The sequence below is a fragment of the Pelophylax lessonae genome (assembly GCF_965119305.1).
Source record: "Pelophylax lessonae genome assembly, chromosome: 1".
NCBI lineage: Eukaryota > Metazoa > Chordata > Amphibia > Anura > Ranidae > Pelophylax > Pelophylax lessonae.
Genome location: NC_138768.1, coordinates 476,100,052 through 476,121,455, shown reverse-complemented (window position 1 = coordinate 476,121,455; position 21,404 = coordinate 476,100,052). Strand labels below are relative to the sequence as shown.

The window sequence follows — 21,404 nt, the reverse complement described above, 5'->3', positions numbered from 1 at the left end:
AAGATACTCACCAGTCGCAAAGCTACTCACCAGTCGCAATGATACTCACCAGTCGCAAAGATACTCACCAGTCGCAAAGATACTCACCAGTCGCAAAGATACTCACCAGTCGCAGGGATACTCACCTGTCGCAAGGATACTCACCAGTCGCAAAGATACTCACCAGTCGCAAGATACTCACCAGTCGCAAGGATACTTACCAGTCGCAAAGATACTCACCAGTCGCAAGGATACTTACCAGGTACTCAGTTGCAGAGACAGTCACACAGCAGTCAGTCGCAGTACAGACAAACAGCTATTGATTTCTTACAGAGTACAGTCACACAGCTTTCCCCCTGTTTGCAGCTGCTGGTCTACTCACAGCTGCTGACACACACACACACACACACACTGGGACGGACGGTCCTCCTCCTCTTCTTCCAGGCACTAAGGAAGGCGGGTTCTGACCGCCGCCGCTCTCTGCCTCGGCTCCCGTCCTCCACCTCCGCTCAGTTGCTGGTCCCTGCACGGTGCACCCGCACCCCTTGTGCGGCTTCCCCCGCACGTGTCCCCGCAGCTCCTCTTCCTTCCTCCTCTCTCCCTTGCCGCACGAACCGCACGAACCCTCACTTCCGGTTCCGGTTCAGCCAACTAAGCTTATCCGTAATAGCCTACTTCTGTTTCTATACAACCAATTTGACTTCATAATAAAGCTACAAATAGTACGGTCTCTTTCAAATCCAGTTTTTCTTCTTTTATGTATACCTAAACAACCCAAAAAAAAAAAAGCCCCAAAAAACAAAACAAAAAAAAAACCCAAAGAGGAGGGAAGGAGGAGAAGGGGAAAGAAGGGGGGGAGGAGGGATAATAATCCCTTCCATTTCCTGGCGGGCGCATGTTTCGTCTACCCAAAAAAAGGAGAAAAAAAAAAAGAAAAATACTCGACACTTATACCATACTTTCATACTATTTTTCAGTCTATTAATGCTAAATCTTCTCTCGATAGTATAAATAAGTTCCATGCTCCCCACGTCTCTATATATTTTTCCCTCTTATGTTGAGCTGTCATTACTAGATCCTCCATTTTGTTTATTTCCTTTATTTTCCGAATCCAACCTGCTATTGTTGGAGGTATTTGTTTTTTCCAATTAAGAGGTATACTAAGCCCCGGTTCACACTAGGGCGACCTGTGAGGCGACCTGGTCGCCTCACAGGTCGCTGCAGGTCGCCTCCCATAGGGAAGCTACGGACCCGTTCTAATAGGAGCGACACAAGTCGCTCCGACCTAGAAAAAGGGTCCGGAGCTTCTTTGGGGCGACCAGGAGGCGACCGCCATAGACTTCAATGTTATGAAGTCTGCGGCGGCCGCTCCGAGGTCGCGGCGCTCTGCTCGCACCGCGATCTCGGAGGTCGCCCCTGAAAATAGCGTCGCGCCAGTGTGAACTGGCGCTTAGTCTGGCCGCATTTGCTAAATTACATATTACCGATTCTCTATATTTCCTCATTGATAAGTTATTTATTTGTAGCAAAAAAAAGCCTGATCTTCCGGGATCTCAATTTCTGTAAACTTTTGCATGATCTCTCTAACCTTTTTCCAAAAATCCGTCAATCTAGGGCAAGACCAAAAAATATGAATTAACGTGCCCTCCTCCACCAAGCAGCGCCAGCATCGATCGGAGTTATTAATCGAGATTTTATGTAATTTATATGGAGTGTAATACCACCTTGTCATTATTTTGAAATTCGTTTCTTGATATTTAGTACATATAGAGGATTTATGGACAAGATTGATCATACTCTGACGCTGCTCCGGTGAGAAGGCACGAGACAGCTCCCTGTCCCACTTATCAAAATAAGATAACTGATATTGCCTTTCAGGTATATTTATCAGATCATATATTTTAGATAACACATGATAAATATTTCCTGTATCTGAACAGTATCTTTCAAAGGTTGTTAATTGACGGTTGTAATTCTGAGGGTTGGGGATTGAATGAAAAAAGTGTGATAGTTGAAGTGCATTACAGAAAGGAAGTCTAAAAATATCCATCTCATTCAATAATGTCTCCAGAGAAGGCCATTTATCTTCCCTTAAGAAATGTATGGCTTGGAAATGACCTGCCGTACTAAGAGATCTAAAAGAGTGTGCCTCCATGCCTATGGAGAATTTTGGGTTCCCCTAAATTGGGAATAATGGCGAATCATGTGAGGATAGAGAGTCCTGAAAGCATAATTGTGAACAATTTTGTAGAGTTGTACCAATTAACTGGTGTAATTTCAGCTCTGTTGGTAATTCATCATAGCACCATGGTGCTCTATTAAGTGGAATTGGTGTATGTGCCTGCTCAATTTGTACCCAGAGCTTAGAGTCTCCATGACGACACCAATCAATTAGTCTTCGAAGATGTGAAGCTTGAAAATATTTACGCATGTCTGGTAAAGATGCTCCCCACTATCACACTACCCATTAAGGTTCCAGCTTATTATTTCAAACAAAGAAATTCAATATTTATCAAATTTGTTTGGGCAAATAAGAAACCCCGTCTCTCAAGACAGTTATTAACGCTGTCTAAAAGATCAGGGGGAGTTTTAGATGTAGTAGTAAACTTGGGTATATGAAAAAATTTAAGCCAAATTCCAGATCACACTGTTACGCAAGCAGTTGCAGCAACTAGTGCTGGATGTAGACCTTGGGGGGCTCCTCAACATAGAAATTAAACTATATGATAAATAAAAAAGTGAACTGAATGATGAACTGCATTTGTTTAACAAAATATATAAGTTAGGTTCCAAAGAAGACACTTCTGATTTTTTTTTTCTTGCTGTTTTATTGACTGTAGCAAGTCATATATCACAGTTATGCATCACACTACAATATATACAAAAAAAGTCTTTCTTCCTGCACTTAGCATCTGCAAAATCTTTAACTTATCAAACTGTATCATCTTGAGGATACTGCTCTCGACAGACAGTAGGCACAGAGCATTTAGTTACTCATGGGTCATTGTGGTTCTCAGATGATTCTTTATCAGTGCCAATTTGCTCAATGGCCTTTTTTCCCGTACAACTAGTAACTATCATGCGCAAATATTCTAAGAGCTATAATAACACCTGAAAAATTATCAGCAAGCCCTTCATCATATAATAAAACTGCCTGTTGAGATGGAGTGAGACATGATGGGTGCTTGGCAAAGGCTGCAAACTGGACAATTTCCTCGATTAACACACTGCTGAAATTGACAAGAAAATAAGTTTCATTTTTTTTTTTTCTAAAAGAAGTCTGGGGACCCCTCTGGCAGTGGGGACCAGGGCAATTGCCCCTTTTGTCCCATTTTAAATCCGGCACTGACAGAAAGAGCTGTTTTTCTTTTGGTTTAAATGTTTTACATGAATAAATAAAAGCTGATCTTTGTAAGCACAACTGTCAGTGGTTGTTCTGTTGAAAAACAACAAATTTACTGGCTGGATCACCAGATGAAAATAAAGGAAAGAAAGCCTAGAAAAAGACTATTGCAACCCTCACATCTAAGAATAGGTAAACTGTAATATAATAAATATATGCTTTTGGGTTAATACCACCTTAATTCACTCAGATCTATGTGGTCCAGAAAAGTCCAGAAAAAAAAGTTATTTTCTCATATTAGTTGATGAGTACTCAAGGTAACCTATGATCTGTTAAACATAAAAAGATGAAGTTTCGTATAAACCTGAACAATATCTTACAGTAAACAACACATTTGGCAAAATGGCTAAAATACTCTGCACAGATAATGTCACATACTAAAGTACATAATTGGTAAAACGCAAGATGTTCTGAGGAATATGGTTCCAGACTAATGTAAAATACTGTACCATACAATCCAGAACAAAATGTTTTTTGCATAATAAACTGCACATTACATGAAAGTGGTAGAAGCATGTTTCTTGATGAGGATATGCCAACAACCTTCCGGAGAGAGGCAATAAAAACAACATGCTATATTCAAAGCCACTTACCCGGAAAAGCAACAAAGAAAACTCCAAAAGAGCTATGGAATGAAAAGAAGCCTGATTTGAAACATGTCAAATATTTAGAAGCAAAGCATACACATACAGTATCTCACAGAAGTGAGTACACCCCTCACATTTTTGTAAATATGTTATTATATCTTTTCTTGTGACAACACTGAAGAAATTACACTTTGCTACAATGTAAAGTAGTGAGTGTACAGGTTGTATAACAGTGTAAATTTGCTGTCCCCTCAAAATAACTCAACACACAACCATTATTGTCTATACTGCTGACAACAAAAGTGAGTACACCCATAAGTGAAAATGTCCAAAATGGGCCCAATGTGTCAATATTTTGTGTGGCCACCATTATGTTCCAGAACTGTCTTAACTCTCTTGGGCATGGAGTTTACCAGAGCTTCACAAGTTGCCACTGGAGTCCTCTTCCACTCCTCCATAACGCCATCATGGAGCTGGTGGATGTTAGAGACCTTGGGCTCCTCCACCTTCCGTTTGAGGATGCCCCACAGATGCTCAGTAGCTTTTAGGTCTGAAGACATGCTTGGCTAGCCCTCAGCTTTACCCTTTTACTTTTTTTTTTTTACTTTTAGCCTTTAACCGCAGCTTCTTTAGCACGGCAGTGGTTGTCTTGGAGGTGTATTTTGTTATCATGTTGGAATACTGCCCTGCAGCCCAGTCTCTGAAGGGAGGGAGTCATGCTGTGCTTCAGTATGTCACAGTACATGTTGGCATTCATGGTTCCCTCAATTAACTGTAGCTCCCCAGTGCTGACAACACTCATGCAGCCCCAGACCATGACACTCTCACCATCATGCTTGACTGTAGGCAAGACACACTTGTCTTTGTACTCCTCACCTGGTTGCCGCCACACACGCTTGACATCATCTGAACCAAACAGGTTTATCTTGGTCTCATCAAACCACAGGACATGGTTTCAGTAATCCATGTCCTTAGTCTTCTTGTCTTCAGAAAACTGTTTGCGGGCTTTCTTGTGCATCATCTTTAGAATAGGCTTCCTTCTGGGACAACAGCCATGCAGACCAATTTGATGCAGTGTGCAGAGTATGGTCTGAGCACTGACAGGCTGACCCCCCACCCCTTAAACCTCTGCAGAAATGCTGGCAGCACTCCTTCATCAATTTTCCAAAGACAACCTCTGAATATGACGCTGAGCACGTGCACTCAACTTCTTTAGTCGACCACAGTGAGGCCTTTTCTGGTTGGAACCTGTGCTGTTAAACTGCTGTATGGTCTTGGCCACCAGGCTGCAGCTCAGTTTCAGGGTCTTGGCAATCTTCCTATAGCCTAGGCCATCTCTATGTAGAGGTGTACCCCCAAAGGTTTGGGACTTTAAATGCCACTAATACACTGAAAAGATTGGACAAAAAAGTATAAAAAGTATCAATTTTATTACATGAAAAAAATCAACAACATTTACATTGACAATTTATATATACCCAGCAACCAGCTGGATATACAGAGAATTAAAATTGCATGCATTAACAGACCAGTTTCTGTACAGAAGACTCCTAGGAACCAGTGGTGGAGAGAACCGGAACGAGAGCAGTATAGAGAGTGGCTGGTAGATGGCCATTTAGACACCTAGTTACTAAAACACAACTACATACATATCTCTTTGTCTATTTGACTGATTCCAGGTATTTTATACCGACCTAGATGCCCATTAAGGACCGTTCAGGACTAACTTTGGATCACTGAGGTGCCCACAGTCCTACCATCTACCAGCCACTCTCTATACTGCTCTCTTTCCCAGTGAACCATGTTTATGTGAGACTTGGCATTCCTTTTTCGGTTGTATACCGTTTTAATCAACAGACCAGCTACCTCTATAGAAGGACTTCCTTTGGTAGGTACCGTTACTTGTAAAGATGATGACACTTCTCATAGAAATGGAATTCCTTTTGAATATGTGTTTATCTGTATCATACTAAATTGAATTTATTCATATAGGTACAATTAGTGTATTGAACTTTGGTTTACCCCTGAAGAAGGGTGTTACACCCGAAACGCGTAGGGTCTGGTCCGGTTCTCTCCACCAATGGTTCTTAGGAGTCTTCTGTACAGAAACTGGTCTGTTATTGCATGCAAATTTAATTCTCTGTATATTCAGCTGGTTGCTGGGTATATATAAATTGTCAATGTAAATGTTGTTGATTTGTAATAAAATTTATACTTTTTATACTTTTTTGTCCAATCTTTTCAGTCTATTAGTGGCATTTAAAGTCCCAAACCTTTGGGGGTACCCCTTTTTGTATCTAATTATCGAGATGATGGCCACTTGCACTAGGTACTGAGTGATAGGATTCAACTACCATCTCTATGTAGAGCAACAATTCTTTTTTTCAGCTCTTTGGAGAGTTCTTGGCCATGAGGTGCCATGTTGAACTTCCAGTGACCAGTATGAGAGAGTGAGAGTGATAACACCAAATTGAATACACCTGCTCCCCATTCACACCTGAGACCTTGGAACACTAACGAGTCACGTGACACCGGGGAGGGAAAATGGCTAATTTGGCCCAATTTGGACATTTCCACTTAGGGGTGTACTCACTTTTGTTGCCAGTGGTTTAGACCTTAATGGCTGCATGTTGAGTTATTTTGAGGGGACAGCAAATTTGCACTGTTATACAAGCTGTACACTCACTACTTTACATTGTAGCAAAGTGTAATTTATTCAGTGTTGTCACATGAAACGATATAATAAAATATTTACAAAAATGTGAGGGGTGTATTCACTTTTGTGAGATACAAAGACAAGTGTGTCTTGCCTACAGTCAAGCATGGTGGTGGGAGTGTCATGGTCTGGGGCTGCATGAGTGCTGCCGGAACTTGGGAGCTACAGTTCATTGCGGGAACCATGAATGCTAACATGTACTGTGACATACTGAAGCAGAGCATGATCCCCTCCCTTCAAAGACTGGGTGGAAGGGCAGTATACAAACATGATAGTGACCCAAAACACACCTCCAGGACGACCACTGCCTTGCTAAAGAAGCTGAGGGTAAAGGCGATGGACCGTGCAAGCATGTCTCCAGACCTAAACCCTATTGAGCATCTGTGGGGCATCCTCAAATGGATGTTGGAGGAGCGCAAGGTCTCTAACATCCACCAGCTCCGTGAGGTCGTAATGGAGGAGAGGAAGAGGACTCTAGTGGCAACCTTCAAAGCTCTTGTGAACTCCATGCCCAAGAGGGTTAAGTCAGTGCTGAAAAATAATGGTGGCCACACAAAATATTGACACTTTGGACCCAATCTGGACATTTTAACTAAATTTACACTGTTATACAAGCTGTACACTCATTACTTTGCATTGTAGAAAAGTGTTATTTCTTCAGTGTTGTCACATGAAAAGATAGAATAAAATATTTACAAAACTGTAAGGGGTGTACTCACTTTTGTGAGATACTGTATATGTTTATAGTTAAAATATTCACATTTGCACTGCTTAGCACAAAAATTGGTAATTTTAGGTACTTTTTTGCAGTGTCGGAAAAAAGTGTGGCTCTGTCAGTAAATTTCATGATTTTTGCCTGAAACAAAATTGGTGCCGTTTGTAAATTTTGGTGTCCTGCCAGTAAATTTCACTTCAGGGGGCTGGCAATACTGTGCAGAACTCAGAAGATGGGACTTATATGAGAGTTAGTTACATAGTTAGTCTGGTTGAGAAAAAGACACAAGTCCATCTAGTTCAACCAACAGAAGGGAAAAAAAAATACAATCCTCTATATATACCATTCTATACCCACAATTGATCCAGTGGAAGTCAAAAACCCCAATAAAGCATGATTCAATTTGCTACAGCAGGGGCAAAACAATAATTCCCTAAAAGGCAATCGGATATTCCCTGGATCAACTTTACCTATAAATATTAGTATCCAGTTACTGTATATTGAGTGTATCTAGGTAAGAATTCAGGCCTTTCTTAAAACAATAAACTGAGCTGGCCAAAACCCCCTCTTGAGGAAGACTATTCCTCATTTTCACAGCTCTTACTGTGAAGAAACCTTTCCGTATTTGGAGATTAAATCTCTTTTCTTCCAGATGTAAAGAGTGCCCCCTGGTCCTCTGTGATATCCTTAAAGCTAATAACTCAACACCTAATTCACTATATAGATCACTTATATAGTTATACATTTTGATCATATCCCCCCTAATCTTCTCTTCTCAAGAGAGAATAAATTAAGTTACTCTAATCTTTCCTCATAGCTGAGCTCCTCCATGCTTCTCATCAGTTTGGTTGCCCCTTCTCCAGTTCCCCAATATTCTTTTTGTGAACTGAAGCCCAAAACTGAACTACATATTACAGATGAGGTCTTACTAATGATTTGTACAGGGGCAATATGATGTCTCCCTCTCTGCAGTCCATACCTCTCCAAATACAAGAGAGGATTTTGCTTGCTTTGTTGTTGAGTAGGAGTGATAGCATGCTGTTCATACAGACATAGGTGCAACAACCATGTTTATATTTTATACTGAGATTAGCAGTTCTACTATTTTGTTGTAAATTATTTATTTATTTTTTAATAATGAACATGGTATACTAACCTGCTCTGTGCAATGGTGTTCGTGGCCAACTTTGGTAGGTTCGTGGCCAACTTTGCTCGTTCGCAGTTCGCGGATCTTGCGAACATATGGCACTGTTTGCGGCAGCCATATTAGTTTACATTGGGGAGAACTTTGACCCATGACACATCCATCAGGTGGAACAGGACAGCCAATTGAGACATTTCAGCACATAGACATACCCCCTACCTTATAAATAGACCTGAGCTGGCAGCCATTTTACATTCTGCTTTTTGTCAGTGTAGGAAGCAGTTTGCTGTGTGCAGCAGGGACAGACTGTCAGTGACACAGATCGCTCTGTTATAGGTCCTCAAAAAAACTTTTAAGGACTGGTATTTGGTATAGGTGTACTATCTATATTGTCTCTTTTGTCAGTGTAGGGAGAGGTTTTCTGTGGGGTGAAGGGACAGATTGTCAGTGACACAGATCGCTCTGTTATAGGTCCACAAAAGTCCTTTCAAGGATTGGTATTCGGTATAGGTGTACTATTCTTTGGTGTGCACTATATAGGGGTGTAATACACTTATAATATACTTTATAATATAGAAAGCATATTATAGTGGATTTGTATTGTGCACTGTGCAGCATTGTGACTGGTGTGGTGAGCGTTTCTGCAGCGATACTACAACTACAAAGAGTGACAAAAGCACCTTTAAAAAAGTATTATAACTGGTGTGATAGACCAGTGGCCCCCCTAAACGACAGATTGAAGCGGGGAGTTATCTAACAATATACTTTTATAACAGTGTATTTGGGTACTGCAAAAATGTTGCCTCTTTTGCTGTGTTAACTGTGCTACACACAGTGCCAAAACTAACCGGCCAATTTTTTGTAGAACTGGTGTGATAGACCAGTGGCCCCCCAATATCACAGATTGAAGTGGGGTGTTATCTAACAATATACTTTTATAACAGCGTATTTGGGTACTGCAAAAATGTTGCCTCTTTTGCTGCGTTAACTGTGCTACACACAGTGCCAAAATTTACTGGCCAATTTTTTGTAGAACTGGTGTACTAGACCAGTGGCCCCCCAATACCACAGATTGAAGCGGGGTGTTATCTAACAGTATACTTTTATAACAGTGTATTTGTGTCCTGCAAAAATATTGCCTCTTTTGCTGCGTTAACTCTGCTACACACAGTGCCAAACTTACTGGCCAATTTTTTGGAGAACAGGTGTGCTAGACCAGTGGCCCCCCAATACCACAGATTGAAGTGGGGTGTTATCGAACAGTATACTTTTATAACAGTGTATTTGTGTCCTGCAAAATTGTTGCCTCTTTTGCTGTGTTAACTCTGCTACACACAATGCCAATCTTACTGGCCAATTTTTTGAAGAACTGGTGTGATAGACCAGTGGCCCCCAAATACCACAGATTGAAGCAGGGTGTTATCTAACAGTATACTTTTATAAGTGTATTTGTGTCCTGCAAAAATATTGCCTCTTTTGCTGCGTTAACTCTGCTACACACAGTGACAAACTTACTGGCCATTTTTTTTGTATAACTGGTGTGATAGACCAGTGGCCCCCCAATACCACAGATTGAAGTGGGGTGTTATCTAACAGTCTACTTTCATAACAGTGTATTTGTGTCCTGCAAAAATATTGCCTCTTTTGCTGTGTTAACTCTGCTACACACAATGCCAATCTTACTGGCCAATTTTTTGTAGAACTGGTGTGATAGACCAGTGGCCCCCAAATACCACAGATTGAAGCAGGGTGTTATCTAACAGTATACTTTTATAAGTGTATTTGTGTCCTGCAAAAATATTGCCTCTTTTGCTGCGTTAACTCTGTTACACACAGTGCCAAACTTACTGGCCAATTTTTGGTATAAAATGGCATGATAGACCAGTGGCCCCTCAATACCACAGATTAAAGTGGGGTGTTATCTAACAGTATAACAGTGTATTTGTGTCCTGCAAAAATGTTGCCTCTTTTGCTGCGTTAACTGTGTTACACACAGTGACAACAGTTACTGGCCAGTTTTTTGTAGAACTGGTGTGATAGACCAGTGGCCCCTAAAAACCACAGATTGAAGCGGGGTGTTATATACCTTCTTCCACATACACTGCGCTTCTCTAGAGACTTTTGTCACAGGGTAATTTAAAAAAATGACAGGCAGAGGAAGAGGCAGGCCCTTACGCAGGGGTGGTAGGGGTAGGGCAGGAGCAGTAGGCCGGAGCTAAAGTGTGAAGTTTCAGAAGGTGCGTTCGATTATGTCAAAGGACGCACCAGACTTGGTTGAGTGGCTCACTTAGCCTTCCTCTTCTGCACCCTCCTCATTCTCTCTATCTGCACCCTCTTCACTCTCTGCTGTTTGCATCCCCAAAGACACCACCACCAACACCACCACCACCATATACCCTCTTCTTGAGTCACTGGAATTATTTTCCGATCCATCACAAGACATTTGCGATGCGCAGCCATTGTTGGCATCGGATCAGGAAGAGAAGGTAGCAACAGCCGCCACCCAGCAGTCTGACGACAGTACCCAGATCAGCCAAAGGAGGTTGGTCCCTGCTGTTGCTGCCTACTCTGAGTTCTCGAATGTTAGTGGTGGGGAAGGTGACGTCGATGATGACGTGTCTATGGACGTCAAGTGGGCGACCACAAGAGGGGAAGAGGAGGGGAGTTCAGAGTGAGAGATGGACCAGCAGATAGGGAGGAGAAGCAGGCGGAACTTACATTGCACATGAGGGACAAAGCAGACTGCTAATGTATCAGGAGCGAGCCATCAACCATGTACAGTCACATCTGGGGCTCCCAGGACTCCGGCACATGGCTCCGTAGTGTGGGCTTTTTTTAATGTGTCCGCTGCTGACAATAGTGTTGCCATCTGCAGCCTTTGCAGTCAACGCATAAGTGGTGGTAAGCCCAACACTCACCTAGGGACGACCGCCTTAAGAAGGCACCCCAACTCCCATCACCGAGCCCAGTGGGAGCAACGCTGTCAGAACCCACAAAGCCACGCTCCAGGCTCTCACCGTCCAGCCTCTTCTCCTTCTCCTTCTCTCTCCTCACAATTGTCCTCCACTCCACCTTCCATCATGCCATTCTCACGTTGTTCTGGAAAAAGGCAGGCTTCCGTGGCCCAAATGTTGGAGCATAAAAAAATGATGACGCCGGTTAACCCTCTTGCCCAACAGTTGACTGCTAGCTTGTCGGAACTGATAACCCGCCAACTACTGCCATATCAACTGGTGGACTCGGAGGCCTTTTAGAAATTTGTGGCCATTGGAACACCACAATGGAAGGTCCCAGGAAGGAAATATTTCTCACAGAAGGGCATTCCAGAGCTGTATGGCCATGTTTAGCGGCAAAAGAATGTATCTCTGGCACACAGTGTCAATGCCAAGATACAACTGACCCCAGACACAAGGTCTAGCAAACACGGGCAGGGAAGGTATATAACTTTTACTGCCCACTGGGTGAACCTTCTGACGGCCGTCAAACATGTAACCCGTGGCACCCGTGTAGATTTGGTTTTACCACCACGGATTGCATGCAGGCCTACCTCTTCTTCTCCTCCTCCTACTCCATCCTCCCTCTCCTCCTCGGCTGACTCCTCCTTTTCCGCTGCTACCGTCTCTTCCGCTGCGCTGCCCAAGATCCCCAGAACCTATTCCACATGCCAGGTGAAACGTTGCCATGCTGTGCTGGGTCTGTTGTGACTAGAAGCCAAGAGCCACACTGGTCCTGCACTCCCTTCAGCTTTGCGTTCATAGGCAGATCAGTGGCTGACACCGCCAATCTGCTGAGCACGCTGAAACAGGGCAAAATTACATATGTGCCATGCATGGCACACGTCCTGAACTTGGTTGTGCAGTGATTCGCTGCCAAATACCCTGGGGTCCAGGACGTCTTGCGGCAGACCAGGAAAATCTCGGGCCATTTCAGAAGATCTTACACAGCCATGGCTCGCCTTGCTGACATTCAGCGGCGACACAACCTACCCGTCAGGCTTCTTATTTGTGACTGCCAGACGTGATGGAACGCAACCTTGTATATGCTTGATAGGCTGCTCCAGCAGAAACATGCAGTTAACAACTACCTGTACGAACTCTGCGGCAGGACAGGTTCTGGGAGCTTGGTTTTTTTCACCACGCCAGTGGCTGCTCATGCGCCACGCATGCAGACTTCTGCGGCTATTTGATGAGATCACCAAACTGGTCAGTCGCGGCCAGGGCACCATCAGTGACATCGTACCTTACGCCTTCTTTCTGGAGTGTGCATTGCGTCGTGTCATTGATCAAGCCATCGAGGAGCAGGAGCAGGAAGATGAGGAAGTCGCAATGTTAAATGAGGGGGTGCTACTCCATCTGAGACAAGTCAACAACAGGAGTCTGAAGAGGAGTCAGAGGAGGATGGTGCCGGGGCAGATGAGGAGGAGCAAGAAGAGCATGCTTTAAACCTTTCTGGGATCCCTTGTGTTGTCCGTGGATGGGGGGAGGAGCCAGGCCCCTACACCGCTTCCTGTTTAGGGCAAATGGGGGCCTTCATGCTCCAGTGTTTTAAGAGGGACCCCCGTATAAAAAGCATAAAGGGCAAGGATCAGTACTGGGTGGCAACGTACTTAGACCCCCGATACAAACAAGAAATGGTGGAAATGTTACCACCATCACAGAGGGCGGTCAGAATGCAGGACTTCCAGGCCTTGCTTCGAGAAATGCTGCATTCTGCTTTTGCGTGCGCTGGCAGAGGAATTTCCACTCACAGAGAAACAGTTGCGGGTACCAATCCAACAGTGCCTGCAAGAAGAGGGCGTTTTGAAGATGTGTTGGTCACTTCTGATATGAGATCATTCTTTCAGCCAACCCATCGACAGCTGTACTCTGGATCCAGCATTAGGGAACGCCTAGACCGACAGGTGTCATGCTACATCGGGTTAACGGCCGATGTGGATGCTCTGAGGAGTGATGTACCCCTGGACTACTGGATGGGCAGGCTTGACCTCTGGCTAGAGCTTGCACAATTTGCAATGGAACTGTTGGCTTGCCCCCCATTCAGTGTCCTGTCCGAAAGGACGTTCAGCGCAGCAGGGGGGGTTGTGACCAATAAGCGCCTAGCTCATGACAGTAATAGTAGGATAATTGTAATAAAGAACTCATTAGCTCATGACAGTGTTGGCTACCTCACATTTATAAAAATGAATGAGGCATGGATCTCAGAGGAATTCAACACATGTGACCAGTAGACCATGTTTGATTAAAATTCCTTATGACAGGCCACAAATATCCGCCTGACTGCCATCCACCCATAACAATTCATGGTCCTTGTCTTCAGTAAATACAGCAGCATAAAATGCATTTTATGTCCATTGAATGCCTAATTTTTTGGGGCCTTTCATGGCCGACAATTATTTATCCTGTCAATGCCTAATGTACCTCCAGCCACAGAATACAACGTTCTTCGCTGTCAGGTGAACGCATGTGGGACAATTTTTGGGCCTGTAATGGCCGGGCGACACTTACTTCTGTATCCTGTGATTGCCTAATGTACCTTCAGCCACAGAATACAACGTTCTTAGCTGTTAGGTAAACGCATGTTGGCTTATTTTTGGGGGCTGTAATGAGCAAAACATACTTATTTATCCTGTGAATGCCTAATGTACCTCCAGCCACAGAATACAACATTCTTTGCTGTCAGGTAAACGCCTGTTGGCTAATTTTTGGGGCCTGTACTGGCTGACACTTACTTCTTTATCCTGTGAATGCCTAATTTTTCAGACTAGAATTGAAAATCAATGGGTCTATAAACGTTCCGCCAAATTGTGGAACGGATGCGGACCCATTTTGAAGACATGTGAATGGACCCTATATGTATTTACCGGCTGCTGTCAGTTCTGGCTGATTTAGAAAAAAAAAAATGTTTTTGCTGAAAAAAAAAAATAAAAAATTTTTATGGCAACTTTTCCAATAGCAATACTTCTGTTATGACAATGTCCATGTTGTGGGACTATTTGTGCACAGCTAGTAAGTATTTTGTGGCTGCAAATATGACCTGAAGGTTTTTAAAGTTTGCCTGCCATTAAAGTCAATGGGGCCCGCCGCAAACTTGCGGTTCGCAAACGTTTGAGAAAGTTTGCGGATAACGTTCTCGAACCGCCCCGGCCGATGTTCGTCCATCACTAGCACTGAGGCAAGAAATGTATTGCCTTTAGAACCACTTTAAGTGCTAGTGTTTTTTGTTATGGAACTATATAGCTATGATGTAATTTCCTGTCTCTGCATTCTTGTAGTTTTCCAAAAAAGCAAGACATCTGCAACATCCTGACTGCTAAGAGTCATATATTTCCAAAAAGTATTTTCTTCATTTTTTTATTTGTTTGCATTGGTACAGGTTCCCCCATGGCAATGCCCAGCTACCCTTCGATTTTTTTCAGAGTAGTTTGCCTATTATCCTTTAACTGCTTGCCGACTGCCCGCCGCAGATGTACTGCGGCAGGCAGCCGCTCCCAGGCAAATCACCGTACATGTACGGCGCTCGCTCTGGGGAGTCTAGGGGGCGAAGCAGATGCGTGTGTCAGGCAGCTCCGATTGCCGCCTGACACCCGCGATCATTCCCCACTGATAGAGAAGGACAGTCGGCTGTTGTAAACACAGCTGACCGTCCTTCTCCCTGGGATGATCACAGAGCTCATGTGATCCTGCTATATAGGATTACATGTCTCTATGATCATTTCAGAAGCCACAACCCCCCCATGGTTAGAATCACTCCCCTAGGCTCACATTTAACCCTTTGATCACCAACAGGGTTAACCCCTTCCCTGCCAATGGCATTATTACAGAAACAATGCATATTTTTAGCACTGATTACTGTAGTAATGTCACTGGTACCCCTAAAAGTGTCAAAAATGCCAGTTAGGGGTCCGATCTGTCTGCCGCAATGTCGCAGTCCTGCAAAAAATTGCAGATCGCCGCCATTACTATTAAAAAACAATTAAAATTATATAAATCTTTCCCGTAGTTAGTAGATGCGATAACTTTTGCACAAACCAATCAAAATACGCTTATTGCAATTTTTTTACCAAAAATATGTAGCAGAAACCTAAATGTTAAAAGATGTTATATAGATATAGCAGAATGTGAAAAACATTTTTTTTTTCAAAATTGATGCTCTTTTTTTTGGTTATAGCGCAAACAATAAATCAAATACCACCAAAAGAAATCTGTATTTGTGGGAAAAAAAGGAGGAAAATTTTGTTTGGGTACAGCGTCGCATGACCGCACCTTGATAGACTTCAGGGGTACTCCTTTTAAGGTCATATTTTCAAAAAATTTAACAAGATTTGCATCACAGAAAGATTCGCCTATCACTATTCAGTATGTGTTTCTAAGAGCCGGTCCACACTAACGCGACTTGTCAGGCGACTTGTCAGCCTGACAAGTCGCGCTCCCTCGCGGTCCGTTGACCGCTACAGGACCCGTTATAATAGGAGCGACACAAGACGCTCTGACTTAGAAAAAGGGTCCTGTACTACTTCGGGGCGACCTCGGAGTGACTTGCATAGACTTCCATTATGTGAAGTCCCTGCAAGTCGCTCCGAAGTCGTGGTGCATGGGAATGCACAAGTCGCCCCCAAAGTAGTACAGAGTCGTGTCGCCCCAGTGTGAACCGACTCTTAAAGTTCTCTGTGTATATAGTAAAAGATCGCAACTCATCTACAAGTGATAAATCAAAAAACAAGTAGTAACAATAGACAGAATATTCATATCAACAGGAACAAATTTTGTTTTTGTAGTTCATCATCTATATAACTGACTTTAACTAACCCTAATGCAGCATTTTAATTACACTGGTTGATAAATGCAATTTACAATTTTGCTCTAGAGATAAAAATGGGTTACATTTTTTTCATATATGTCACCAAATATGTTTCAATTTACACTTTTGAGAGCTGAAGAAAACTTACTTCTCTTCCACCAGCTGTCTTTGGTATTCCTCAAACTCTTCTCTTGTCATACCCTTAGACTCTGCCGTCTCTTTCCCATCTTGATTTTCTTTTGTCTCTGTTTCTCCCCCAAGTTTATTTTCCAGATTCTTCATAGAAGATCCCATCATAGCTTTTAGCATAAATGCCATGTTTGTATTTTTTATATAGCAAAAAGTGAAGAAAAAATTTTCTTTCTTCTAAACGCTACAGAAACCTCAACGTTTTAAATGTTATTTCATTATATGATGTTAATTCTTATGAAATGGAAATTAACCATTTCTAATTAGGTTTGCAGGAGTTCTATAGTTCTTTTGCCTGTTGATATCTCTGTTACAGTGCAAGGTGAATGTGTCCCTGCACAGACAGCCTAAACCAGCTTAAGGCATTAAGTATTAGTGAGGTGGAGATAACTGTATTCCTTTTGCAGAGGTCCATGTACTCCCTCCTGTTAAGCCCCGAAGCTGCTCAAGTTATCCCCAATTTAAAGCTTTAAAACCAAAGAGGTTATATACAGGCAGTATTTACTTGATTTGAATGAGAAATCATAGTATTGACAGTTTCTATTTTGATTATCACGTTCACATTATCAGAACTTGGATTAACCACTTTGTATGCGGGCCCATTCTGACACTTACTCCTACATATAAAAATCGACTTTGTTTTTTTTTTTTTGTCAGAAAATTTCTTAGAACCCCTAAACATTATATACACTTTTTTAATTATAAGCCCTATAGAATAAAATGATGGGTGATGCAATTTTTTATGTCACACAGTATTTGTGCAGTGGTTTTTAAAACACAATTTTATTGGAAAAAAATCCACTTTATTGAAGAAAAAAAAAAAAAAAACACCACAATATTTATCCCAATTTATTATATCTTGTGAAAGGTGATGTTACGCTGAGTAAATAGATACCTAACATGTCACCCTTTAAAATTGCATCTGCCTGTGGTATGATGGCAAACTACGTTGTTTAGAATTCTCCATAGGCAACACTTTAAATACATTTACAGGCTACCAGTTTAAAGTAACACAGGAGGTCTGATGCTAGAACTATAGCTCTCGCTTTGACATTCGAGACAATACCTGTGTGGTGCAATCACTGTTTACATATGTGTGCGGGAGTAACGTATGCGTTTGCATTTTAAATTTTTTTTTTTTTTTGTAGCACTGCCCCCTAGAGGGCTGCTGAAGATTACACTTTAACCACTTAAGCCCCGGAGGATTTGGCTGCTCAAAGACCAGGGCCTATTTTGCGATTCGGCACTGCATGACTTTAACAGACAATTGCGCAGGCATGTGGCACTGTACCCAAATGAAATTGATGTCCTTTTTTTCCCACAAACAGAGCTTCCTTTTGGTAGTATTTGATCATTGATGTGCAATTTTTACTTTTTGCGCTATAAACAAAAAAGAGCGACGATTTTGAAAAAAGAACAATATTTTTCTCATTTTTTATATGAAATTCCCCCAAAAAAATGTAAAAATCTAAATTTTTTAACATTTTAGGCCAATTTAGGCAAAAGTTATTGCGTCTACTAACTACGGGAAAGATTTATATAATTTTTATTGTTTTTTTTTTTTACTAGTAATGGCGGCGTTTTTTTTTGCGGAACTGCGACATTGGGGCAGACAGATTGGACCCTTGACTAACATTTTTGACACTTTTTGGGCTACCAGTGACATTACTACAGTAATCAGTGCTATAAATATGCAAACACACACACACATCATAGGTTGAACTGGATGGACTGATGTCTTTTTTCAACCTCACTAACTATGTAACTATCTAACACTGGCAGGGAAGGGGTTAACTTTATTGGTGATCAGTGGGTTAAATGTATCCCTAGGGGCGTGATTCTAACTGTGGGGGTGGCGTGGCTTGTGATGTAACCACAGAGACATATGATCCTACATAGCAGGATCGTATGATCTCTGCAATTACACCAGGGGGAATGACAGGCGGCTTTGTTTACATTAGCCGCCAGCCTTTCTCCCTCTCCAGCGGGAGATCGTGAGTGACCGGCGGACATCGGAGCCGCCGGTCACTCACGCGGGGATGTTAGTGAACGAGCGGGGGTGGGAGCGCTCGTGGGCGAGCAACGTAGCCCTATGTCATTTTGCCTGTAGGGGGCTGACTGCCGCAGTAAATAGTCATGCAACGGTCGGCAAGCGGGTAAGGATTGGGTTACCCGTAGCAACTGCAAGCAGAAACCTTAGTACTTTAAGTTCTTGGCTCAGTCAAAGATCAGTCCAGGGGATGTTGTTTTTGTAAATCAAATAATAAAGAGGGGGGTAACCACGCTAAATAATAAAAATTTCAAAGCAGCAACTTAAAGTGTGACAAACACCTAAAAAACGTAAAATAAAAAAAGACTTTGTATATATTACATACACTAGTCCTTGTAAAGTCCCATAGTAAAAATTAGAAAATTATGTGAAAAACAAAGCAAATAGTGTCCAAATATTCTGTATATAATAAGTGCATCCAACTGATGTGCAGCTCTTCAATAAGGGATTGACACTAGATGTATAAACTGCTTACCAGAAACAGTAAATTCAAACGCCTGAAAAGATGATGAATAACTCTCCAGATCCACCGTATGACCAGGGATTGGGGAAGACCCTTATGGTGCATTCCGGCCTCAGATGACACAATGTACTCAATGGGTGTCAATCATGTGCATATAAAAATACAAAACTCATAGCGTGATACTGTATTGGTAACAGAAGGTGCACATACCACAAATATTGTCACCTATATGTGTAAATTAGAAAATAAGTGCTAAAGTAAAAAACAAAGGCCTCCACCGACACAACAAACTGCTTACCGAACACACATGTGTTAGTAGCAAAGGAAAGATATATATCCAGATAGCTGCCAAGTTCAGTCATACGCGTGACCTCCCCCCACACATACAAACTGCTCACCAGATGCACAAATTACGGTGCCAAAAACCAGATGCCAGTATGATATTATAGGTAGCCAAAAGAAGGGGGATATGGTCCAAGGTATAAAAGAATCCAGTCCACAGCTGTCACCACCACCAACATACACAACTGCTTACCAGAAGTATGATTAGATGATGCAGACAATAAATAGTGATCCCCTCGGGAGCATGGATGTTTCAGGTTCCAACAGGTGGATATTCAATGAAGTGCTGACAAAGATACTGATCCCCTCAGAAGCACAGAATACATAGGTCCCAACCAGAGGAAGATATTGCATCCAAGGATATTCCCAAAGGCGTAAAATTATACGGTCACATATAGGAAATAAAATGCCCCATAGTGTAAAACCATAACATTTATTGTAAAATACAAAGAGTAACACTTAATAAACAGCAGAGGGTAAGCGCTAAATTAAAGCCGCCGGCCGGTCGGCTCTAAACACCTGTCCTCACGTCTCGTGTTGGTGACGTCAGCACGCTGCGACTGACGTACGTTTAGTCAGAATTGACATTCTCAAGGTACGGGCGGCGCACTGACGACACCTGTTAAATACAATTGTAAAAAGGGATCCACCCAGCATGACCTCTGGGATAAAAACCGTCCGCCATCTTTATTGAGGCATACTGCAATGGCGTGCCCTCACAAAATGAAAAGTTTATTGGGATTACTTTATAATATGCAAATCTTTTAAAACAATATAGGAATCCTCAACAAAATTTTAATAAAACTAAAAAATGTGGCCAGTATGACCAAATGTATCTAGTGTGCCGAACAGCAATAAGTTTCTGTTCCAGTACCATATTGGCAGACACAAACCAGATACGAACATATGGAACCAAATTATATAAGCAAATATGCAATCATACCAGTAGCAAGGAACAATTGACTTAAATGTATGATGACCACAAAAAATTAAGTATATATATATTATTAGTCGACTGGACGCAAACTGCCCACAGGTCACACTGGGAATGTTCCATATGTTATTAAAAACACTAAAGGAAATGCATTCCAATACACTACAATGAATATATACATAACCAAACTAATCCCTAATCAAATCAAAAAAATATTTAAAAATTTAGAAAATTATTAATGACAAAAAAGGAGACAGAATATGTGTGTCATCACTCATCACTATTGACCATAACTGTATCAGTTCGGAAATTATATCGAACATATTCACATTAGGTCACAAGAGGGACATAATAAATGCATCATTACTCATCTCAATTGGCAACATACAGATACCCTGCCTAGGTTTTCAATCGTAAACATAAAATTAAAATAAAAATGTATATTAAAAATAACAATAAGAAAAAAGGGGCTAAGCGTTATCTATAAACGCATTGACATCAGTGTCCACGTTGAGTCCAAAGGGCGTGTAAGTCTTAGCTCTGTAGATCCAGGCCATTTTCAACCTAGAAAGGCCCCTCACTAACGGCTCACCACGCCACTTTGGACTGAACTTGTCAATGACTAAAAAAATAACATTTGAAGGGTCCTTATTATGAGATATCAAAAAATGCTTAGAAACCGAATGGTTTCTAAAGCCCTTTCGAATATTAGCGATATGCTCATTAATGCGCACAAATAAGGGACTCTTGGTCCTCCCAATATACTGAAACCCACACGAGCACTGGAGGAGGTATACCACTCCAGTACTCGTGCAGGAAATGAAAGGATTAATTTTATATGACCTTCCAGTGCTTGTAGACACAAAACTTTTGGTGTTTTTTTGTTTTATATGATTCAAGCGACAAACTTGACACCTATTACACTTGTAAAAGCCATACAGCTGATGTAAAAAAGTAGGTTTGTTTAAAAGGGTTTCAATCACATTGGGTGCCAACACATCACGCAGATTTGGTATACCCTTAAAAATGACTCGCGGTTTTTCTGGTAAGACATTTTTTAAAATTGGGTCATTGTTTAAGATGTG

General features: G+C 42.0%; 1 protein-coding gene across 1 annotated transcript in view; it reads right to left on the bottom strand.

Moving 5' to 3' along the window:
• LOC309555238 (complexin-3-like) overlaps window positions 1–16,700 on the bottom strand; it is a 76,675-nt gene extending 59,975 nt beyond the window's left edge. The window contains exon 1 of the mRNA XM_082257135.1: window positions 16,490–16,700. Within this exon, the coding sequence (XP_082113261.1) occupies window positions 16,490–16,659 (170 nt within the window). The 5' untranslated portion in view covers window positions 16,660–16,700. The remainder of the gene's footprint in view (window positions 1–16,489) is intronic.
• Window positions 16,701–21,404: the final 4,704 nt, after the last annotated feature.